The following is a 26,202-nucleotide window of genomic DNA, read 5'->3' as shown; positions in this document are numbered from 1 at the left end:
ACATCCTTCCAAATTACCTTCTCTGATGCTTCGGAGACATGAAAATTGTAGATCTCAACTAGAGGTCTCAGACTGAGCAAAATATAACAACATACCAGGCCATACCCCTGGCCTAATGATTCACTCGTAAATAACCATTCCGTTCTCCTTGACTGCACATATCTTCTCATTTTCCAGAAGTCTTGCACCAGGTGGACAAAGAAAGAAATGGACACAGAAAGAAATTTGCACAGCAGTATCAAACAGATTAACATAGAAAAGAAATACACATTTATGTTGAGAAAAGAGCCATAAGACAGATCTTTTCTGCTTTTCCAGCTATGCGAAATGCACAAAAATGCAGCTCACCTTGGCACTGGGAAATTATCTTCCCACCTTCACCCAGGTCCTCCAAATATCAGAAAAAGGACCTGCTAAGGATGTATATAGCTCGGCTATCATTAAGCAGCACTATTATTGAGGCAGCATCAAGCCCTCTTGTTTCCTTTTTCTTGCTCAGTGTCTTCTTCCACCTTGCCTCACCTCTGCAGCTCTCCACTGCTGTGCAGTATTGAACCCAGACATATCTGCCTGAGCTGTTAATTGAACATTTTCTGCCCTCAGTTTACAGAGCTCTTCATAGATTTATGAAAAAAAAAAAAAATCACCCTTCTCCTTTAATAGCTCATAACCAGTCTCAATGAAGACATCTCTCTAAAATCACCAAATTATAATCTAATGAAATCTATTGAAAATTTCAGTTGCACTAAACAAGGTCAGGGCTCAGAAGAAATGAAGTGTCGCCCAGAAATGGAGATCAAAGTAATTCCCTTCCATTCCTGCTGCTGCCATAGAGACCAAGGGAGGGGGAAGAAGGGAAGAAGAAATTTTACAGACTTAATTCTTCCTGAAATTTATAATTAACTACAAGGGAAAAGGGACTATTATCACATTTCTAAAGAATAAAGGAGGAAAAAGTTGAGCTTTTGACAAGATATAATTACCAGACATTACATATGCAGTGCACATTGGTTTGTTCTGTGTAATTTTCTTGAAATTCCCCCCCCCAAATGATTTTATTTTTCTAGAAAACACAACATGTGTCTCATCAGTTTACATTCATAATGTCTAAAATCCAAATGCTAGAGGCTCACAATATTTGTTCCAAAATTTAACATTGGTAAATAAAGATGTGAAATACTCAGATACACTCCCCATCTGTCAAACATCCCTGAGCATGTTCTCCAGTTAAGATCAATGGTAATCAATGAAAAGGATCTTCCTACTCTTCTAAGCCTGTGTAGTTTAACCAGCAGCCAACCCACAGTCATCAAAGCTGTCCTCAAGTACCACTTTAGAATAGACTTTACTAAATTACATGTAAATTTTATGGATTCAGCACTATTACACTTTTAGGGTCTGGCAGGAAAACACCACAGTTTGAAGTGCTCATCAGCACCTAATAATGACTATAGAAAAAGATTTTGATTTTTGCTAAATATGAATCTCTGGGGGGGAAATCATTATGTTTCCATTGTTTTCAGTTTGTTATGGCCAGGAAATTCAGCACAAAAAAAAAAACTTAGCTACCCAGTTTATGACTCTAAACTGCAATGATTCAAAGCCTGGAGTCTTGGAAAGAAAAAACAACAAATGTTGCCCAGATCTATTAACAATATGCAGTCCAAAAAATGTGGGTTTTTTTTGTTTCTTTCATATCCAGCTACATTTAAATCAAATCCTCTCTACAGCTCTGTTAGTTTTGATAAGATTATAGTAGTTTGTAACACCTGAGGCATTGGTTAACCTCAGTAGCTATATCAAGCTTTATAATTTCATAATTTTGGGACTGATCTACAGCCTCTCAGACACATACAGCTTATTTTTCAGGAAGTCCCACAAAACAAACTGAACCTCATTCTTTGAGCATATGCCTTTTTTAAATACTCTGTATTGAGTATTTTTCAGATTAACATAATCATACAGGGGAGAAGGGATGGGAGAACAGGCCTACGACAAAGTCACCTCAGCATAAATAAATATTCTAACTATTAGCTATTTTCATTAGTATCAGGCCCAAATAATCAATAATTCATCTGAACCTTCTAGTGGATTAATCTGCAAAGAGGGACCAGCAGCTGGCACACAGTGTGTGGACCTGCTCCTCATCTCCAGCAGATGACCTGATCTCATGGACCATTCTGCACTTCTAGAGCATCTTAGAACTGCTTCTGCTGCCACTCTAAATCAGAGAGGCTCAAACAGCGAGGTCACCCCAGTGGTGCCATCTCCACATTTTTCCATTCTTCAGGCATGTCCTAAAAACACCCTCCAGATCACTGAGCTGGTTTTGGGAGCCAGTTTTGTAGGTTGAATACTGAATGATGTTTTCCTTATCACTTGGAAAATCCACAGTATTCTACTGGGATACAAGACCTGCTCCTACATTTCCCAAACACAGCATACTATCAACAGGGATTTATAATGATATATTTAATGTAGTTTCAAAGTGAACTAGCCAGACAAATTTTGTAGCTCTCCTCTGCTTTACTCATAACTTCATGCTATAAAATGGGGTGATGAGTGTGTGGAGTGGGAGAGACCTACAGAAAAGTCATAGGACACCCAGGGTATAAGCCAGATGTTTGTCCTGTCACTGACCACTGTAACTTCTTATTTTCCATGACCATCATGCATACTGTGAGTTCTGATCACACATCTGTTCAGCATTTTGCCTAAAGTGCACACAGTGGTGTCCCCTGTTCCATATAAATGGCTGGATGAGCAGAAGAAAATAGGATAGACAGATGTTGCTGGCTCCTGGCAACCTTGTCATTCAAAATTGTACACATGCAACTTTAGGATGGGTTAACAACATCAACAAGCTTACTGCTTTTCTTCCCAGCACCAATATAAAATAAGGGGGGTTCCTTCTGTCTTTATTTCATTGTTTTAAATGTGTGAATCAAATTCTTAGAAAAGGTGTTGGATGGGCAGCCATAAAAGGAGATTGTTAATTTTTCAAACTAGACTAGCACAGAATTTGTAAAAAAGCTTCAAAAATGAAAACAAAATGCTGAACTTCTTCACTAGTGGAATGAACCTAGCCTTTTATTAACACAAACAAAACCCAAAACAAAACAAAACAAACCACCAACAATTTTTTTTTCCATTTTCCAGTCGTGAATAATCATATTTTCAATTAATTCCTCCACAGGGGTCAGTGACAATCAAATTAAATGTAAGACCTGTCTAGTGAGTAATCTGGTGTAAATCTCAACTGGAAGCTAACAACAAGAATCTCTAAAAATAAGTAAATGTTGCAGAATTTTCAATATTTTGAGGACAGGAATTTATTTTTGTAGCTAAAAAACCAAGTTCAAGCTGAATGTTCTCCCTAGTTCTGAAGGCAAATTCTCTGTTTTATAAACGGAAAGACATAGTTCTGGGACACATGAATCCTACTGCTGCCAGTGCTCAGTGCTGAGAACTTGAATAAATTTGGATTATTTAAGTGGTGTCTCTTCTATGTGTACAACTTCTCAAAACACAGAAGCATTCAGGTCTGAGATCTTAAGCAAACCTCAAAATACAACTCCCAAACAAAACAGTTCAACACTGATAGTTCTTAGGGATGTTACTGATGTTAAGGATACTAAACCACTAGTCTAGATTGCCCAGGAAGTTTTAAAATCTCTCTCCTGAGAGAAGGTATTTAGCTAGCCTTGCCACTGGCCTTCTAGGTTTTAAGCCTGCAGAGTTGCCACCTCTGAGCTCTCCTTTCTAGCAACTAGTGCCAGAAAGTCTCTGGGGCTTTTTCCCCAGTGAAAGCTAAACATCTTTTCTATACCACCTAATACCAAGAACTAGGGGTTCCAGAGGAGCAACCCGTGTTACAGTGAGCCCCTGTACAGTGAGAAACATCGAGCTATTTATTTTCTTTTTCACTAGTGGTAGCTCCTGTTGTATTCATGAGTCCGTAAAAGGCAGAAGGATAGAAGGAGAGCTGGTACCTACAGGTGAGGAAAGCACGTTGCCTTCAACTGTTGGGAAGCACAGTGGGAATGTTCTTTCCTTTCAAAAACTCCTGGTGCTCCCGCTGGGATGGCGGCTCAACCTAAGCTTTAATTTATACAGAATTCTTTCTAATGATAAAATAATGCCACCAATTAACATGCTTTATGTGACAGTAAAGGAAAGATGCTATGCCGGAAACATGATCAATTAAAATAAACTAGGACAACCATAAGAAGCTGTCTTTGACTGATTCAGCATTTCTATAGTCCTGTGTTCAGAAATACATGGAAAAACAAAGGAAATAAAAATAGGAAGAATTTGTACAAATTAATAATTAATAATTAATATCTGAAATCTATCTTAAACATACTTTACATTTTGGCTGAAAAAACATCAGTAGGATTTAAGATTTGGCAAGGTATATAAGAAATTAATTTTATTAGATGCCATGTTTTACCACACAAAGTTCAAAGCCCGATCTCTAGATCCATTGAACATAATGTACAAGGGCACATTCACTCCACCACAACATTATGTCAATTTCTATAATGTGAAAATACAAAAAATTCCAGACTAATGACCAAGTGTTAAAAATGTCAACTCTTTGAACAGTGTTCATCTTTTTCCGTTTAAAAAGTATATATCTTTTACTTCCTTTTTATTACTTAAGATCTGAAGAATAAACCTGATGCATTTACTCCCTCTGACATCAAGACCCACTTTTTCAAGACAAGGAATGGTAATAATCCGCATAAATCAGACAAACGACACAGCAATTAAAGACAATTAACAGATCTGAGGTCAAAAATGACCACACAGTTGCTCTGTAGAATTCATGTTTATCAAAATGATTTTTTTTAAAATAAAAAATTTTCTGAAAAAGGTCTGCTCTTATTATACTAGTGAAAATTGGCATGAACAGATAAAAAAAATTTAGTGCTTTAAAGGAAGGAGAGTTACTCCAATAAAAATTAATCCAGTAAAATCAGATTATGGACCAATACAACACTAGTCCAGCTATTTAAATATGGCACAAAGTAAGATGAGCAAATCACTAACTTCTTTGGTTTCAAGCTGTTGCAATATGAAAGTGTTCTGAAACTAGACTTTTGCCATTATTCAGCTCTATTACATATGATATTATGTTGTTTCCACATGCCTGCAAATAGAAAGTCATGTACAATTCACATTGTATCTCATTCCAACACCAACATTGGCAGCAAAGACCAAATACCTGGAGTTGAATATTTGAGGCTCACTCACATGCTTGATTTTCAGATCATTTCAGACACTCAGTGTTGGATTCAAGAGACAAAAAAGATGAAAGAAAAATGTGTGTAGATGGAGTTGGGAGTCCTGCTCAAGGCAGCAGCAGTAGTGAGCTGGCAGTGAATCCATGTTTGTTATTTCCCAGAAGGCTCTGGGAAAATATTCAGTGGAAAACTTTCAGCACCAATTCATAAAATAAATAAGTAATGTCTCCTGACGTATTAAAAAAAAAAGGTACTGGGACATGTTCTTTTCCAATTATACCAACTTAAAACTTGACTTATTCCCCGTCCCTAAATCCAATTTCTACGCACCTCCATCCCAAAGTCTCTAGCTGACCACGAATGCAATTGCAGGTCCCTACTGCACGACAAGACACCCAGAACTAGAGCTAATCACATCTCTTCTTTTCAACCTTTTGAACTGGAAAGCAATATTAGGGCATGTAAAAACTTGATGTTTAGCATGATCCTGCATCTCAGCTTTGTTCAGCAGTGCTGCACTTCTATTGCTGAGCGCTTTTCAATGGTATTGCATCAACAGGTACCCACAAGTGCCCCTGCTCTGCTCCAGGGCTAATTGAGGACATAGTCTCAGATTCAGCACAGTTTGTGGGAGCCAGGAGGACCTGGAAAGAACAGGAAGTGAATGAGGCCACAGCCTCCTCCAATTTATCCTCCCTCTGTGGCCTCATTCACCTCTTATTCTCTTCCCATATGGGTTTCTCCACCAGCAAGATGGGAATGACAGATGGCATATGTTTCCATGGCTCCACTGCACTCCCTGCTCTCTGCAGTGGCCACCCACTGCCCCCCCTCTGCTGTCCATGGGTGCCCAGGGTATATCTTCCTGCCCTTCTCCATGTTATAGATGGGTGTCCCCATTCTGCGCAGCTGTGACGCAAAAAAATGACAGCAGTGATGACAGCAGTGCTAACCCCTGCTTTGCCTTATCATTTGTGCAGCCTTCAGGTGTTCTGGCCACCCCAGGCATTTTGCAAGTCCTGTGGGAATGATGAATTTTATCAAAAGTAAGGCAGAACAGGGAGCACTCTGCTGAACCCTAAAGCTGGATGTCCCCTGCTAAGTGCTCCTTACAAATCCCACCACCACCATGTGCAAAGGTGGCTACAAACACGCGCTGAGCTGCCTGCCCAGTAGCAACAGAAGGGGAGTTCCCTTATCATTGCCCTGGCATTTAATATTAAGTTAGTTTGATAAGTTTGAAGATGTCTCAAGGAAAAATTCAGCTTATCCCTACACCAGATCTTTAGGTTGGGAAGTGTCCCTAACCCTGGTCCTTAGCCTGATACTGCTGTTGTGGAAAATAAATTGTCTATATTCATGTTTGGAAGAAATTATTTAGTAGGACTGTTTCCAAACAGTCCAGCTAGATCTAAAATCAGTATAAGAGTGCTGAATTGGGACCTAGGCATTTTTATTTTTCAGGCCTAGAGAGGCAAAGTATGTTTTTTCCCAAAAAAAAAGCCACAATAAGCCACAAGAAACTTACATCTCTCCAATCAGAAACACCATGACTATCTAAACTACATCTGATTGGCCTCCTTAAAATCCTAGGACACATATAATGCCCCTTTCTTTATTATTCTTTAGTTTACAGAATAAACTGGTAAGCTGAGAAAATATGTGCAGTATACGATGTATTCTGAAAGTGCTCTAGTTGCTAGAGTTATTAATAGACACAAGCATAGGCTAAGATAAAATATGAAATCCTTTTCATTCTGCTAGTAAAAAATAAGTAAAAAACATATAATTTAGGAAGTCATATAGAAACAAACTGCATAATCTACAGATAAAGAGAACAAAATGCTTGTGGAAGCAAAGCTTATTCATCACTTTATCTTGCAACCTGACATAGTACATGCTCAATCTATTTAATTACAGGAACAGAAAAATAGCAGAGAAATGTACACAGAACAGCAATGTTTCCAGTCCTACCTTGGTCGTGACAATGCACAGACAATCCATTCTGTAAATCTCCACAGGAGTATATGTAAATCATAAAAATAAATCAGCAAGGGTGAGGAAAGGCTTTTGAATAGCATGAACAGAACCGGAGGCTTGAATCTGCACAGCCGGCTTTTCCAAGTGGGGCCCTCATAAGAAACTCGAGTCCTCCTCCACAATGCTAAAGGCAGTCATGATGCTCACAGGGATCAGTAAACCCACTAGAAATCGTCTCAAGCAAAACTTCCAGGTGGCTTATCAGGCTTGATTGCTGCATTGTTCAATCTGAGATCAAAATATGCTGTTGAATGGTATGCAGCCCTCTAAATGGGAAGATGAGAACCACAACAAGCACAAAAGAGCAAAAGCATCACATTTCAGCCCTAGCTCTGGTTTCACAATTCTGATCTGCTGTTTCAGTATACCCATAAGATTTCCCTTGCCAAGTCTCTCTCTCTCTCTCTCTCTCTCTCAGCCTCTCTCTCGCTCTCTCTCTCTCAATCTCTCTCCCTCCCGCTCTCTCCTTCCCTGTCTTTTTTTTTCCTCCCCCTTTCACTCGCTCTCTCCCTCCTCTTCCCTACTAACTCAGAGCAAGCACAAAACACACAACTATCGGGCCCATCTATCACAGTGCTGTCACTTCTCTGCCAAAACAACTGCTTTGGGTCGTAAGGGGTTTTATTAAGAGCATGATTCCTACAAACACACATTGCTGGAAGTGCATGATTGAAACATGAAGGTGTGTGTGAGAACTCGTGCGTCACAGCTACAATTGCTCAGAATTACTGGGTCAGATTTGGATTTGGGAAGTGAATATAAATAACAGCTGGATAAAGAGAACTTTAGCTATAGCAGAAAATAATCAGTCAGGGGAAAGAACCGGGATTTGTATATTCACACGTGCACGTGGATCTGTCAGCACAATAGTGATATAATTATAGTTTACCACCCGTGGAAAAAAAACCCTACATTGTATACATTATTCAAAGCTTTGTAGGGAAACCTTTTATTTTCCCCATATATGAAAAATACATCAAACTTTTAATTAAAAGAAAGCACCTTTAATAACAGAGCTTAAACACTCTTTAAATTCTCTCCCAAACTTTTCTTGCATCATTGACAGATTCAAAGACTTAATCTATTTATCTCATGTTCTCTATGTTCTGCTTGGAGTTTTACAGACTGCTTAAGCCCCCACAGCCCTACCTTTCTTGCAGTGAAGCTGGTGCAGAGCTTGACTTTCAGGTGTTTTACATGAATCATTCTGAGTTAGAAAGCTTGCTGTCAGCTCTTACGGGCTTCTCTCTCTTCCAGATAGAGGAAGAGAGAAAGAAAAAAAAGAGGGAGGGAGAGAGAAAGAGACTCAGAAGGGGAAAGATGTCAAATGAAAGCTCTGGCCAAAGAGAGAGGAAAATCAATGCTTCTATTCACTGGGAAAAAAAAAATACAGCCAACTGGACTGTTGACAGCAACAAGAGGAAATGTCTAGACACCCATACATTACAATTCACCTTTTCAACACACTGGGCAGCACAATCTCCCCTGGGTGCTTTGCTGAGGATCTCTCATTCTCACTCAGAGCTAAAATATGTTTTTAATAAAATAAAAGATTATTTAAGAGTCATCTCTCTTCCATAAATTACTCAGGTTATAACCCTAATATTCCCGTGATAGCTGGAGCAGTGAGACGCTCAGTAAATGACACATATTAGTTTGCCAAAATGAGGTCACTGCTACCAAAATTACAAAATCCATAGTGAATCAGATATGTGGTCAGAGAGCAATCAACCCTCCCCCAACTCTTAAAGTCCTTGTGGATACAACATCTTAAAAGAAAGTCTCCAGAGCACTTAGAACTGTGTCGAAGGCTTTAACTCACTCTGAGCAAACACATGTGCACAAAACAAACTTGATTTGAGTTTACAGGCTGTGCTGGAACCTGCAGGTTTTCTCCCTACTGAGGTTTGGTCCAGTAGCCAAACAGTCAGACAAGTTTATTAAACTATAGATTGTATGAAACAGGAAACTTCCAAACATTCCAAATTAAATATCTCTTTAAGAGGAAATTAACCCATTAATGTGGTGCAACATAAGTCACCCTTGTGCTCTAAGCATTATTGGGTAAAAGTAAATTCAGTCAACTCTAAAATCAGCAGATATTTTAACACTTGGATGTAAAGCACCCAACAGTTTGTTCTCTTCTAATTGATAGATTCAAGCTTATCTAGTAAGGTGTGAATTATTTCATACATATAATTACCTAATGACTTGGCTGTAAAATTTCATCTGAGACTTGAAACTGGCATATGGAGATGTATTTTGAAATTGGTCTCTAAGCGCATGATCTGTAAATGCTTCTACTTGCAACTCTACTCTTGTGAGATGATCCCAGTGAATTCATGATCCTATTTAAAGTTTATATGAAAAACAGAGGGTTTCAACCCTTTGGGGATGCTTACATGAACGTGACTCACCCAGCTCCCTCGGTGTACCAAAAAGCTTCCTCCTGCACTCCTCCAATTTTTGACTGCCACCTCCTTCCAATTAAATATGACAATTAGCATTTAACAGGGCAGGATTTGCACATGTGCTCCTCAAGCTTAATACATAATTGAGCAGTTTGATCCCTAAAATTCTGTCACCTACTTTTTACCCCTATAATCTCCTGTAGCCCAAGACAGAAGGAAGACATGCTTTTGGGGATACAGACCCCAGCTTCAAACTTCTACAGGCTGATTTTGATTGCCAGGGCTCCTGGTCATAGCTTCTAACACACAATGACTGGCAACAGATGACTGTCAATGGGTCTCTAGTGTTTCTTCAAAGATTCAGTCCCTCATGTCCATTAACAACCCATCCCACATCCCAAAAAGAGGCTGAGCTGCTTAATTTTGTTTCTCCAACTAGATACTTTTTCCATTCGTTTTTTCTCCCCAAGAATAAGATTTTCAAATCATTAGCAACACCTCCTTTTGCTCTAATTTCTGGAGGTCATATACTGCTTAGTTCTATTTTTTCCTCTGTTCTTTCAGCCTTCTTATATGTACATATGATCCTGACTGAAATCTACTATAGAAATGTTCAACCCAAAAACTACAAAAATTGAGGAGCAGCCATCTGGGGTGAAAAGACATGTTTTATAGTTGCTCATAGTCAACTTAGGTGGTAAAAAATAACCTCTGTGATGAGCTCTGACTCTTGAGAAGCCTTAATATAGGAAGAGTAACAACTATTTCCTGCTGTGACACCAGTGGTTCGGTGGATCACCATGTGAAAATCATATGTCCAGCTGACTGCTTCCTTCTCCTCTAATTTTACCAAGGTATCTGTTTTTAAGTCATACAAAAACCAATAATATGAGGTAAGTGGGTGAAATGGAATGGTCTTTTAATGCAGCCTACACTGGACAATTTAATGCTCCTTTCTGGCATTAAAGTCTTCACTGTATCCAGGTACTTCCACTTGGATAACCAAAGCAGAGAGTTTAATTAGGCCACTATATTTAGAACCAGAGCCTGCAACATCCTGCTGCATTCAATATTTGTAAAAGCAAGCTTCTGAAAAAGCTAAAAACATTAGAAAATATTCTGATTTTTTAAAATTTTTCATTATGCACCTTTTTAAACACTTCTTAAATTCTTTTGAAACGTAAATATTATAAAGCAAAATATATAAAGAAAAATAGATTACTAAAAAAATTTTTAAAGTGTAACTGGTTTATTTTCTTTTATTCAAAGAGTAGAGATTATGAAAAACAAGAGCACTATGGCTCCAAGTTTTGGAGCAGACATAAAGAAAGGAGGCATCTAACCAGACTGTTAACATTGCATTAGTAATGTCAGCATCTTCAAAACTTAGCCAGTGACTATTTAGAGCTCTACTCACCTACACAGAGAACACATGAACACACACATGCTCTTATAAATATAGAGAAAGGTTTATTTACTCCTAATGTATCTTAAATTGTGTACTAGAGAGTACTTGTTGATGGTTATAGTCTCTTTCTTCTTTTCAGGTTCTATATTGCATCCAAACAAGCTACAAAATAAATACTTCTGCCAAGAGGGCAATTGATGAAGTAGGCAAATTATGTCTTTACAGCCAGAACTCACTTATACCACTTGAACCCAGTTCCTGTGGATCCCTACTGGTTACGTAGTAGGTTAACAGCAGGATTCAAGTGATCTGAGTAAGTATATGCTACGAGGGAAAAATCTCATGAGACAGTTTCTTTATAAAGGTTGCTTTGTGGTACACTAAAAAAAAAAAAAAGAAAGAAACTACTAATCTTGTAGATCCTGGATATGCGATTAAAATCTGTATTACAGATGAAATGTCAGAATAAATCCTTCTTCATCCAGAAAGAGAAGTTAATACAAATTTCAGAAAGCACGTTCTGCATACCTTAGTCACTCAGAATTTTAATGTAGTTCCCAGGCTGAATCAGAAGCCCAGGAGTCCTGGTGTTAATTTAAAGATCACCAAATTAGCAATTCTTCCCCTCCTAACTGCAGCAGCCCTAAGAGCAGCAGCTCTACAACTGGCCTGAGGCCAGAGAGAGTCTCAGACAGAAGCTATAACACGAATCATTCCCTTCACCAGTGCATGGCAAATTTCACTGCTATTTAGCACAATCAATGTTGGAGTCCTGACCAATTTCTCCAGTTGGTAGTTTTTCCAATGAGAAGAAATAGACAATTATCTTTTTTGTAGGGAAGTAGATCTTGCCTCTCAAAGCCTGAAGGTAGATGGTAAAATGGGCACAGGGAAAGGCAGACAGGCAGGTCCACTCCTTCACCACAAGGTCTGTGCACCCAAGTGGCCATGGTGGCCTCAGGCTCAACAGCCACAGAAAAAAAGTTTCTGCTTCACAGTTGTGGAGGGGATTCCCTCCCTTCTTACCCCAAGTACAGTCACACTTTACCACCCCTTTATGTAGTACATGAGAGCTCGCACCATTTTAGCCAAGCAACTGCCCCAGAAGCAAACCAAACAAGCTACTTCTGAGACAGTGCAACCTCTCCAGCAGTCTCATTACCACATGTTCAGCAGTTTGGGGTCCTATGAGAAGGCAGTAAGGCAAGCTGAGAGCACAATATAACTTGTAGGACATGACCTTTCAGCATCACAGAGTATGGGGCAGAGGTCCTTGACCCATCTTACAGCTCCGAAGGTCCTTGTACAAGCTAGCCTTTCGAAAGCCCCCCAATCTCCATTAGTTTAAAACTTTTGCCTAATGCTTTTTCTATCTGTTATTTCCTATACAAATCCATAATTGTTTTCTTGTTTGACACAAATCCTTTACTCTGAAAGAAACAGAAGTGCTTCAGTTACAAATGCTCTGCTGGCTTTATGCAGGCTGGGATGCTCTGCAACAGAATCACATGGTACTAAGGGCGGTACATCCAGAAGTGAGTCTCAATTCTCAACATCAATGGTCATTTTCATCCTTGAGCATTCTGTCTGGGGAAGTTAATCTAACTACCAATTGATCATTAGCAACTGAAAAACTCTGGCACATATGTTCAAACATGTAGCCACTCAAATAGCTAGATGTCACTGTCATAGCAGCCACTAACACTCAAGCACGCTCACTTGAAAAAGAAATCAGACAAAATGATCCTTTCAAGTGAACTGACACACTAAACCACAAGATCCTGGAAACAAAACCAAAACATCTGCTATCAACTATCCCATGGTACTGAGAACTGTACAAAACACCACTCACAGCTCTGAATGTCTTAGAGTTGGCAATGGAGTTGCCAATGTTCGGAGTTTCCTCTCAGCTACACTTTGTACATGAACAGCATGAAAATGTAGTACACAGAATTGCTGACAGAGAAACATTCAGTCTGGGGTTTGCAGTGACTCTAAGTAGGAGGATAGTGCATTGTTCAGCTGGCCATTTGTAACAGAAATCATGTTGTGAAATGGAGATGAGATCAACTACATGCCATGATTTTCACAACATCCTCATGGAGACAATGTATTTAGGGCATATATCAAACTTTTGATAATCCCTTGCTTTGGAGAAATAGAATCTTCCATAAATATAAAGACAAATTTCAATGAGTATATATGTTCTTGTATTTCAACTATCAAGTACCACAATGCTACCATGTGGTACAAAAGTTTTTCTGATTGGGAAATTGGGAACACAACAACACAAGAAACTCAAAATCATGTTAGAAAAATAGAATTTTAGATTTTTAACATTTAATGAACAGAGAAATTTATCTAGAAATGGAAATAAAGTCCATGGAAAAGCTTTAGACAAGAGGAATAATCCACAAATTTCTAGTATTGGAAACAACCTTTGCTTAAGTCTACAAGGTACCACACAAGCACACCAGATCAGTTAATGTTTCTTTTCGTCATGTTTCCAGCTTGTTTACTTTAAAAGAAAACTTAATAAGTTTCTTTCACTTCAAAAAGGAAAAATACAGTATGATGCCAAGGCTGAAAGTCTATATAATAATATCTAAGCCCAAGGGAATTGCTCCAGCCAAGCTATGAACCTATGAAAATAATGGAGATACCATAATGAAACACTTATGACTTCACTTGCATGCAGCAAGACAGGGAAGTGTAACACAGCCCCTTACCACAACGATGAAGTAATGCTATTCAGCAGAGTTTTATGATAGCTATCATTAGGCTGCCCATACAAAAATCATCACTTTTCTGACATTCAAATTCTTCCATATTGACTCCAGACCAAAATGAAACTACAACACGCACTAAGAGACTGAAAACACCTGGAATAAAACCTACTAACTGCGGAACAACTTGGACTTCAAAAATAGATTGAAATGAAACCACCTTGAGATCAGCAAATTTGTAGAACTGTCACCAATATAAACAAGACTTGTACATAAAAAATAAAAATGAAATCCTGCCTAGGTCAGCATAAAATACCCAGGGCTAGCAATGTACCACAATAAAAATGCAGCTATAAGCCTCATTCAAATGTAACATGGACATGCATCTATTAAACAGAAATTAAAAAAAAAAAAAAAAAACACAAAAAACAGAAGCTCAAACTGACTATGTCCCACACATTTCACCTCCAGCAAAACTTCATTAAACAAGGATTTCATTCTCCATCAAAAAAAAAAAAAGAGTAGACAATACCTTTGTCTTCATGTCTACCACATAGTTTTCAAAAGTCAGGTTCTCCTTGTTGCATTCACCACGTTGGCCAGATCCTTCTGATCCATTGGAAGCTGCAGGCTAAAGAGCAGGGTGGAAAAACAGCATAAATAAAGTAGCTGAGATGTATGCTTTAATTCAATTACATTTAAACATAAAGATTATCACGCACACACAAAAGGATAGCTTGAATTCAGAAAAGTATCAGGTGGCTTATACAGAAGATTTTCACCTCAATGTTTTTTCATGCAACACTTTCTGTGTTTAATCCTACAGGCACTCTCATGGTAGTCTGTGAAAGTCTTAATAGGCTAAATCTGCAAGATGATGCTTATCATAATCTCTGTGTGACTTCAGAAGACATTCAAGGTGCTCTGCAGCTCTCAGCAACACAACATAAAGATAAGGAAGGAAATCAGTGCTCTGGCAAAAAGACCTGCTGACCGTGATGGGGCTCTCATCTGGAGTAGCTCCAGGAATTATATCTCCTTACAGCAACAAATAAATTATCTGGTTTGTTTTCTTATTTCTAATTCATGACATTCTCCTAAGTAAAACATTTTGTATAAGGTTTCATGCTTGACTAGTAACCATATGTGTAAATCTTTTAAATTCAAATGCATTTTTTGTTACTTTTCCTTCATTTACACAGATTTCAATCTTACGTTGCTTACAGAAAACCCTCATAAAACACACAGTATTTCTTCAAATAATATCTTTGGCAGAAGACATAGTAAATGGCTATATTTATTTTTCCAATTTTCTTGCTGCAAATCAAATATATTACTGTAGATTTTACATTAAGACAGTAAATATTACAAATGACATCTCTATTTACAATGCTTTGCCCTGCAACAATGTTCTTGAAGAGTCAGCCTTTGAATTAAATGTGATGGGTGCCTCTAACTTGGATCTCAAAAAAATTCTGAGCACTCTGCAAAAGCACAAACAGGAAAGCAGGGAGGATTCAAACAGAGCTCAGAGTCTTGTGTCTGTGGGTGCCAGTCACTGCAAGCACCCTGAGGGATTTAGACCCATCCTGTTTTAGCCTGTGCAGGCATCCCGCAGGAGTGCAGTCAATTTTAACACAACAGGCAAGAAATTGTTAGCATTTTAAGTAGAGCAGCCTTTGCCAGCACAACTTAGAAAACAACAAGCCAGCGCCACAGAAACAGCCAAATCACACTTGCATGTGCAAATGCTCTCTCTTCTGATCCTCGGTTCTTTATTTAGGGCTCTGTCCAGCAAAAGACTGAGTGCTGGCCCCAGTCCAGCCAACTACTTAGACACGTGCTTTTAGCTTCACTGGAACCAATGGATGAGTCTTGTGCTCCAGCAAAAACTGTGTTTGAAGGTTGGATCAGGCCCAGCATTACATGGGGCTAAAGTACACAGGACTCCACAAGTCCTCTCTGAGGTTACAGCTTCCCTCACATGGAGAACCACTCATTCCCTTGGCTGGTTTCTGGTCACCAAAGGGTGCTGAGTATCTCCCATTTGCAATCTGGAAGGGAGTAAGGCATAGAAAGACAACAAGGCCAAAATTTTCAAGGACAGCAGGAAACTGTACCCAGGTCTTGCCTCAGAGCCTACAGAAAATCCAAGCAACTCCCTAAATGTTTCTTTCAGGAAGAGAAAATTGGTTTTGCAAGGAGCTAAAAAGCATGCATACAATTTTCAGTTCATCTTTGCTTTCTTTGAATACTTGACAAAAATGTTTTTCATTGTTATTATTTACAGGCAATAATATAAACTGTTCAAATCAATACAATATTTATTTGCTCTAACCATCAAGACTTAAAGGATCCTGAGTCTAAAGGAGCTCAGCTCCTGCAACTTCTCTAAAAGGGTTTGACAAGCTTCAGCAGAAACTTCTATGGTAACATTTATCAAATGATTGAAGCTGCAAAACAGGATAAGAAACTTACTTTGTTCACATTTTACATGTTTTTTCTCAAATTTTTCACCATTAGTTGGCTCCAATATTTTGAAAGAATATAAAACAATGTCATAAGATGCTATGAAATGTTTCCATTGTTTTCCTTAGGGAAATGGGTCACAAATTCATTGTAAAGAGCAGAAAATCAAGGACATTGAGGGGGGTTCAACCAGCTCAAGCAAGAGTAATTGTAATAAATCTGGAACATCTCTCTGTTCCAGTGTATTAAGGTTCAATAATCATTAGCAAAATAATATATGGTTTCCAAACCTAAACAAAACATATGTTAGAAATCTATCTGAACACCAAAAGATATTTAATTCTGTGTTATGAAATGCATGGGACTGTATAATCCAAGAGACAGAAAGAATACTTGCTGTGCATTGAGACAGATTTATTAAAAACTAACAATCTTGGATTTGAGTCTTTTCTTATTCTTGATTACATACAAACCTCCCTTTGGAGACCAACAAAAAGTCTGTCCTGCTTAAAATTATTTGTATACTTTATAGCCAAAAGCTGCCTGCCCATGCAAAGGAAATGTTTCAGCAACACCCCATTATTCCTGAACCATGACCAGGAGATGCAGAACTGGCAGCCCCACCATGACACACTATAAATGCTGTGGACAACGTGCACCATGCTCATACATCCTTGCAGGAGGTTCTGGAAATAATGACTTCAAGCTTGAACTACAATTACTGCCAAAATTATAGATTTTTTATTGCACCCCTGCATCTAGAGGGCCAGTATCTGGAACAACTCTATCTTCCTCTTCACAGAAGAAAGCATGATCTTACTCTCTTCAAACTGGTCAGAGAACAGATGCGATTTCACAAGCAAATATTACAAGGGCAGATCAAAACTTCACTTGGTACCTTTACTCACATGGTTAGTAACCATAAGCCTTGAAGATCACACCTAAAGCAACCTTCTAATTTTGTGCATAATTAACACTAATCTATTTAGATTATAGTTAACAGATGCTATTTAGACCATACTCTCTTCAGCACGTCTTTTTCATTGTGCAAACTCACACCATTATTTAAATATAAATATTTATTAATAAAATAATAACCATTACCTACCTTGCTCATTTTGTCTAATTTTAACAGTGCTTAATGAAGTTTCTCTGTGCTTATAACACATCTTGCAGGTAGCTTTTTAGGACATGCACAATTGACACAATCAACTGACAATAAAACTCTGCCTGATTACTTTTTGCCAAAGTACATAGATACAAGTTATGAAAGACTAAGTCACCAGTTCCACTTTCAGCAGGCAGCAGGTTCTAGTTCATGTCTGAACCAGCAACCAGACAGAAGGAGCATCTGCTCTCACAGGCAATTATGGCATGTGAGGTTTCCATGAGTTTCTATGGGAGATTGTCCTACAGCAGCCAAGCCATGTAATAATGGTGGATGAATTCCCCAGTCTAGCATAAGAATTTATAGAATTTCCAGAATTTATACCAGATATATCAATAGGAGTAACTTATAACCATCCCCAATAGTTACCACATGTTTATTTCTTGGGGTGAAGCCCAAGATTGAGTAAAAAAAAAAATATTAAAAAAAAAAAAACCAGGAAACATACATGCAAACTTTATTCTGCTCTTCCACGGCCTAAGATATTGTTTCCAGGACTTTGAATTTATTTACACACAAGGAATATTTTCTAGGGCAGATCTGGCTAGAAAAGGCTGATCAGCTCTATACAGGGCCCAAGAGGGTGGGTGGAAGTGTGAGGAACTACAGTCCATGAGCCCAAATAAGTGTGCATCTGCCTTAGGGCTCAGAGAGCTAATGCACCTTCCCCTACAGCCACCAGCTTGGGGAACACTCTCCTCTCTGCTTTTAGCGAGAGAAATTCAAAACAGAGGTTGCCCAAGATATCTTTGGGCACTTTGGGTCACCAGTTGGTAGCTCTGCTCCAGCCTCATAAGAGCCTGTCAATAAATGCCTGCTTGCCCCAAGTGATTTGCAAGAGGAGAGGAAAGGAATAAAAACCCCTAGCGATTTGTTAACTTTCGGATGCTGATATCTGTCAGGAAATCGATCATCCTAGTAACAAAATGCTCCCAGAAACATATAGTGCTGAGAGATATTGCTTGTATTTAATTAACTTTTCTACAGCAAGCATATTTGAAAATCATTAGAACATCTAAAAACCTACATTTCAACATAATATATGCTGGAATTATCCATTTTACAGGACATTGATGTAAATTAATTCATTCAGCAGCTATGCTGGAGTAGGAAGCAACCTGAGCTGAACTGAGATGCTCAGCAGGATGCTGCTACTAGCAGAGAACAGAGCACACCTCTGTGCCAGGTACAGCCAACCTGCTCACGCTCTGCTCAAGCTGTGTGTGAACCAGAACTGGATTCAAGTCAAGTTCATCCTTTACAACGTGCCAGCAACAGCACGAGTGCCTTCTGTGCCTGTGATCTGTCCTCCAAGCTCTGCACCTTTCTGCCATACCTACACAGAGTTGACAGCTCTCCTCCTAAATGTGCTGCTGTCAGCACTTGGACACATTGTAGGAGACAAAGCGGCACTGAGGGCTTGATGAGTTTTTCCTGCAATGCCATGCAGAGAAATAATCCTAGAGACTATAAGATGATGTGCTTTGCTAGTCCTATTTCTATGCCTCTTATATTCCTTATTACAGGAAGAAATGTGAGGCAACAGATTTTTTGACAGGATATGACTTTCATCAATATCACTGAATATTCAGACAATCCCAGAGCAGGTCATGCTAGAAATTAAAATCAGAAATATAATCCCACAGAAGTCAAGCAGTTTAATTTGTCTCAGCTGGGCCTAAATTTCAATCCAGAAATAATATAGCAGAGCTTTCTTTTCTAATTCAGTATTTCTAAGGCCCTATAGAAAGGCAGTTTCATGTCAAATGATTTAGATGTCAGAAAGGATTTTATTTCCATTTCATGTTAGGGTTTCTCGTTCATTTTTTGATGACATCAAGGTTTGTTCTACATCACATTGCATTAGCTCAGACTTTGCAGCTGTCTTAAATCAGGGTGATGTTGTAAAGCACTAAGGGGTCTCATGGCTAAGCCCTGCAAGAATGTCCTTCAGTCCCTTCTGCACTAGTCTTCCCAATATGACCAGTAAATGTGAATTAAGAAAAATACACATTTGAGTATGGACTCTACTGTACAAATCACATCACAAGTGTTTCAATTTTTTTTAAGTTATTGTATTTGAAAGTGAGCATAAATATCACAATAATATTTAGTTTGCCCTGGGATTTTTATGATTTCACTTTAACTAATATGGATTCAACCTTTCAGAAAATTTTATGACAGCCTTAAAGAGTGTTACAGCTCAGGAACAATTATCTGGCTGTGGACTTGTGTCTCTGAAAGGTCAGGATCTGATTTAATGCTGCTCCACCCTCCTGAGAGCAAATCTTGCTCTCAGTGTGTTTCTGGATGTCAGCATGTCACTGGTGAACTTTGCATTTACTCGTCCCTGATACATATTTGACCATTCATCTAAAAGCTCTCATCCAAGCCATCAGTTACTGGAGTAGTCACTTTTGCTGCACTAATACAAAACCCACACTCGGACCTGACTTCCCTCACTATCCATATCACACTATTAGCTAGCTGCACTGTGACTCTGATCTACAGCAAGACAACTGACTTTCCAGGCAGGGAATTCAGGCAGGGAGGAGACACTAACTCATGCACCAGCTTTTCTCCTCCCAGACAAAGAGTTCAGATGAAGCTGGCCAGAGTTAGTTGCCCCAAAAACTCAAACCTGGTGACTGACCAGAAGACACACACAGGATTCACTTTGCTAATCCAGGCTCTATCTCCAGTGTCACTTGTCATAGAATCATAGCATGGTTTGTTTGGAACTTTAAAGGTCATCTGTTCCAATGTCCCTGCCACGGGCAGAGAGACTTTCCACTAGATCAGCTTGCTCAGCATCCCATCCAGCCTGACCTTGAATGATTCCTGGGGTGGGTCATCCACCACTTCTCTGAACAACCTGTTCCAGTCTTTCACCACTCTCATCATTAAAAAAAAAAAAAAACAAAAAAAAAAAAAAAAAACAAAAAAAAAAAAAAAAAAAAAAAAAAAAACCAAAAAAAAAAACAAAAAAAAAAAAAAAAAAAAAAGAAAAACTTACCTCTTATATATAAATCTAAATCTACACTCCTTTAGTTTAAAACCATTACCCCTTGTCCTACCAAACATGCTCCACAAAAACATTTTTACCCATCTTTCTTATAAGCTCTTTTTAGGTACTGGAAGGTGCTCTAAGGTCTCCCAGGGGCCTTCTCTTATCCAGGTTGAAAATTCCAGCTCTCTCAGTCTGACTTCATAGGAGAGATGCTCCAGCCCCATCCTCTGGACTCACTCTAACAGTCCACATCTTTCCCACATTGTGATCTGGATGCAGTATTCCAGGAGGGGTCTCAGGAGAGAGAAGGAAGGGGCAAGAAAAGGGAAGAGCTCATACAGAGCTTTATTTTCAAGCTGGGAGACAAATCAAGGCACTCGTGCGTCTCCTTCCCCAGGCAACAGAGAGTCACTACGGTCACACAACGGTGGACTCTGTCATGTGTGATGATTTGCAGAGTAGGAAGGGAAGGGAGCAGGGCACAGTGCAGCCACCAGAGCCCCTGAAAACACAAGCCTTGAGAGGGCTGTTGCTCAAGTACAGTCTCCCCTGCTGAGACCTGGCACACTGAATAGCGGTGGTTGGCAGGATCTGATGTGGCAAAGAGAAAAAATGAGCAAGAAAAAAAATCACAAAGATGAACTCTGCTGCAAGGATGAAGAGATAAATAATTTACAGTTCAGAGGCATGAAAATTACAAAGAATGTCAAAGAATCAGACTGGACAGACTGGTTGCAGTTTTCAGGCAAAGACACACCCCAGCTGTAGCTCCATGCCAGGCAGATATCTGCCTGCAAGAAATGGAGACCATTAACTTATGCATTGCTGATGGAGTATTTTCCAAAACATTCCTGGTAGCAGTGTTTTTAAACTCCATAGGGCAAATTTAGACACCTCTGAACATGAGTATGAATGAGATTAAAACATTAAACAAATAAATGCATTTTCCTCAGCTCACTGGGATCTGAGTCAGTTCATTCTCCTCATTCCTTTTTACCTTTCAGCTATCAGCCTGCACTTTGCTGGGCATAAAGATAAAACATGAAGAGTAATTTGGGATATTAAAGATCTATTTCTTTCAAATAAAGCAGAAGCTATTACTGAACTCTTATGAAGGCTGGAGGAAAAGGACTAGAAAAATTAAAAGGCTGAACATAATTAATGAATGCTCATTTAGAATTCGCTATCATAAAATATCCTGGAAGCAAAATCTACAGCTGAAGAGGGCAGGTTGTATGCAGAATCAAGCTCTGGAAGGAGCTCCATGTGCACTGTATCAAACTGAGAAGAAAGACAGGGAGCTGTGGTTGCCGGGAGATCCCTTGAAGCATGGGGTAATGACACCTGGCAAGAGGCCCTGCAAGCAGAAAGGTCACCTACAGCAAGAATGATGTGCTAAAGCACATGGTTTGATTCCAGTTGTGCCCACCTGCACACATTCACACTGACATTTTATTCATTAGCTTCAGTGGGCTCCCTCCACTCTTTAGCTCATATTAGTGAAATCACAATCTTGCCATGAAAATACAAGAAGACCACAGCTGGAAGAAAATACTTGGAAACAGGAAAAAAAAATCATTAATTGTAAGGGAAAACACAACTAATGATTTTAAATTAAATAATCTTTGCATGCTATTTTAATTAGCATGGATAATGTTTATTTTACTTACATAGAAGTTCTGGATACATAAATTCCAACCTACATATTTCAGTTGCCATAACAACTTGATACATTTATTCTCTTGTGTCATTTTTTATTGCATCAGTGTAGATTTATATTTTTTTAACAACCAGGAAAGGAAAAAAAAAAGCCAACTACTTTGGTTGCTATAATAACACACTATTTTTAATTGCGCTTTTCACATTTAATTCTTCTTGAAATCAATATTATTTTTCTCCAAAGATGTTCCTAGCACAGTGTAGAAAATTCACTACCAATTTCAGGGCTCAGTCCTGAGTCTGTCAAAAATCCTAAGGATATGTACAGCCCTTTGGCTCAACTACTACTCCAGTAGTCTCCCCTAGGATATATAGCTTGAGGTCAAGTTCTTAACAGAAGACCTACAGAGTAAGTCTAAGTCTCCAATTAGTGCTTTTTCTCCTGAAAACCAGAAATAAATTAACATCAGACTCTTCAGAAAGTTGCACAACAGATTTGAGGCAGCAAACATAACAGCAGAGATGTAAAACAGTTGAGTAAATCACTGCGGTGTGCTCCAGGCCAGGAGGGTCTTACAGAGCAGTTTCCACATTTCATACATACTGGTGTAGCACACGATGAGCTTAACTACACTTTTATCCAGGCGCAGAACTGGTTTCTAAACTCTTGGGGTCTCCAAGGAATTGGATCAAATCTTTTAAAGGTACAGTCAAGTGGCACTCTGATGGAAGGGACAGAGAGAATGAGGACAGCCTTTGTCCTTCCCTCTGTGCAGTGTAGCAGAGCCTGCTGTTGCCCATTGACCTTTCCCAACTCTGCATCCCTGCAAATGGGCCCTTTCCAATTAAATTGCAATTATCTAATTGCTGATATTGCATTTCTATCTGGGCCCCTTAACAGTCATAATGAGGGAGACTGTATTAATTACTATCAATTATATTCAGGTGCAAGGTGAGGAACTGCTTAGTAACCATTGTTCCATACAGCTGGCATGGACTGACCTCAGATTAGAGATAATAGGGCATTTATGAATGTAAGGTTAGAGTTTTTGATGGAGAAGGACTTAGTGAAATGTCTCCTGTGGGCTGCCTTGGCCTCTGGGAGCAGCTTTTCATTTATTCCTAACTATAATACCTCTGCTTTGGTCAGGAGAGTTAGAATGGTTGCTTTCAAAGCTGTATCCCTCTCAGTTGTCAGGAGAACAAGAGTCTGTGTGTGTATTACCACACAGAGCTTAGGACAAGATCTAGCCCTTATTGCAGCCTTCCAGTACATAGAGAGGCCACCAGACAGCTGGAGAGGGACTTTTGACAAGGGCATGTAGTGATGGGACAAGGGGGAATGACTTTAAACTGAAAGAGGACAAGTCTAAAGAAGAAATTCTTTACCAAGACACTGGTGAGGCACTGGAACAAGTTGCCCAGAGAAGTTGCAGAGGCTCCATCTGTAGAAGTGTTGGAGGCCAAGTTGGATGGGACTTTGTAGCCCAGTCTACTGGAAGGTGTCCCTGTCCATGGCAGGGGGTTGGAACTAGAGGATGTTTAAGGTCCCTTCCAACCCAAACCTTCTGTGGTTCTAGCTCAAAACAGGAGAAACACCCAAGAGTACTATGTACTGCATGATAACCTCGCAGGAAATATTCTTAAATAAAGAGTCACTCAGATAAAGTGAATTCTGATTTATCTCATGATGTGCTGCAGGTCCATAGCAAATCCAAGAATAGAAACCAATCTCCTGTCTCCTCCACTGGCCCACACAGATTCTTCCTATTTACACACACCTCCAGAGAAATTACAGAGGAGGAAACTATCCACATTTCACTCGAGATTAAATTTTGTGTCTTTTTTTTGCCAGAAATGGTAAATTAAGTCAGTCTACTCAATAGCAGTAATAAAACCAGTTCCATTTTGAGAACAGGACTGATGTATCATAAAGTGATATTTAGGATAACCAAAGGTGTTTTACACTTATACAAGAATATAAAGCCTGCATTAAATAAAAGATAAAAAGAACCTCAAGCCATCAACAAAAACACAAAATCAAATCCTTGAAGAATATTGTAATGACTTTTACTTCTCAAGATAGTTTTGCTTGAAGCTTCCAAAATCTTGTTATAGAAGAATATTTGTTTCAGCCAGAGGCATAGGGAGGGGAAATAAGCAGTGGCTGTCATTACAGTGGCAAGCTGCCGTGCTAAGTCATGGCTGCAGAGCTCCACAATCATATATACTCATGCTGACATGCAAAAAGACTGCAGCTAAACAAAACCTTCAGCAAAACATAGCTCCATATCGCTTCATCCAGCTTCTCTCCTACAAAGAATTACAAAATGCTTCACACCATACATATCAAAGGGAAAGGACCCAAAAGGTAAGTTAAGTAGAATGAATCAGGTCATTAAACTGCAGATTACATCATCACTCCCTAAGTTGATAACCAGACAACAAAGTGAAGTAAAAGGGAAAACAACATTTCCTGAATATTTTGCAGAAGGTTGCACTCCGTGGATCTGCCAATGCTTGACAATTTCCTTTGTGACAACTGTAATGACCTCAGTGCAGGATAAGAATCTTTCATTGCCTAATGGAGAGATGGCAGAAACCTGTATTTTATATGAGGATCCAAGAACTATTAACATTAGCCATTTACCACAGTTATTAAAAAATTATGGACAGTACAGGGGTTTGGGCTTCTGTGAGCACAAAAGCAAAAGGGCTACTGAGACTTAATTAAATAAATTTCATTGCCAACTCTCCATGCAGTTGACACCAATAAAAGGTGCAGATGCTTAGGTACCAGGCAATGCCAAGAGTTGCAAGGAGGAAATCTCCTAGTCTGTGTAATGCCCCTTCCATGCATACTACCTTGTACAGTCCATATGTATCCTGGACCAGGAATCCTTCAGAGGTACCAGCTCAAGCTGACCTGAGAAATCATGCCCTTGTCACAGCTCACTGAGACCAAGGTCCAGATCAGAAGGAAACACTATCAGAAGGGAAACCCTGGGTGAGGCAATAAATCCAGTCTAAAAACTGTCTGACTGCAACAGCTCACGCTAAAGTTGTCTGCAACTCCATGTATTTGCAAGGTGTCCATGCAGGTTAGGCAAGACTTTCTTCTTTTGCTGGGATGTATCTGACATCAAGGAGGCTGGTTTGGGTAGAGATGTACATACAAACTTGGAAGAATGTCAGATGAAAAATTTGAAAATACTTTCACTGTTGATGAATATTTTCTTGAAACATCCCAAATCACACCTTTATGACCATTACTGTACAACCTCACCTCTCATTAGCAGGGGCTCAAATTCCAATTCTGGTTTTATTCAGAAACCTTATAACAACTTGGATGCTTGTTAATGCAAACAGAACACAGCTCTGTGTACTATTCTGCATATTTAGCTGTCCTGGTTTCAGCTGGCATAGGGTTAATTTTCTTCCTAGAAGCTGGTACAGGGCTGTGTTGTGGATTTAGGATGAGAATAAACTTGATAAGATACTGATGTTTTAGTTGCTGCTAAGCAGTGTTTACACTAAGCCAAGGACTTTTCTCACACCAGCCCACCAGTGAGAAGGCTGGAGGAGCACGGGAACCTGGGAGGAGACAGCCGGGACAGCAGACCCCAAGGGTTTCAAAGGATATTCCATACCATATGGCATCATGCTCAGTATGCAAGCCAGGGGGAAAGCTGGCCACAGGTCACTGCTCAGTAGATAGAAGGTGTAACTTGTTTTGTTTATTCAAAATCTTTATTATTGTTGTTATTACAATTTGCCTTTCCATTTCTGCTCTGTCAAAAAGGCTTGTCTAAAATCTCAAGTTTTACTTCTTTTTTCCCCCAATTCTTTCCTCCACCCCACTGAGAAGGGGTGAATGAGGAAGGGGCTGTGTGATCTTTAGCTACCTGACAGGTTAATCCACAACAGCAACCCCCATCTTGACAATCTATTGCATTATTACCACCATGTGGTCAATATCACATTTCATTAGCTTATAAACAAAGCTGAAGCTAGGCAAGATCACCTTCTTAACACGTTTCTCTGTTAGTCAAACAGAGGTCA

At 39.2% G+C, this 26,202-nt stretch overlaps 1 protein-coding gene across 1 annotated transcript in view; it reads right to left on the bottom strand.

Moving 5' to 3' along the window:
- DLG2 (discs large MAGUK scaffold protein 2) overlaps nt 1–26,202 on the bottom strand; it is a 984,977-nt gene that overhangs the window by 823,876 nt on the left and 134,899 nt on the right. The window contains exon 5 of the mRNA XM_053935819.1: nt 14,367–14,465. Within this exon, the coding sequence (XP_053791794.1) occupies nt 14,367–14,465 (99 nt within the window). The remainder of the gene's footprint in view (nt 1–14,366; nt 14,466–26,202) is intronic.

This window comes from Vidua chalybeata, chromosome 2, assembly GCF_026979565.1.
Source record: "Vidua chalybeata isolate OUT-0048 chromosome 2, bVidCha1 merged haplotype, whole genome shotgun sequence".
Taxonomy (NCBI): domain Eukaryota; kingdom Metazoa; phylum Chordata; class Aves; order Passeriformes; family Viduidae; genus Vidua; species Vidua chalybeata.
The sequence above is the reverse complement of the archived record's forward strand: the minus strand, read 5'-3'. Positions and strand labels throughout refer to the sequence as shown.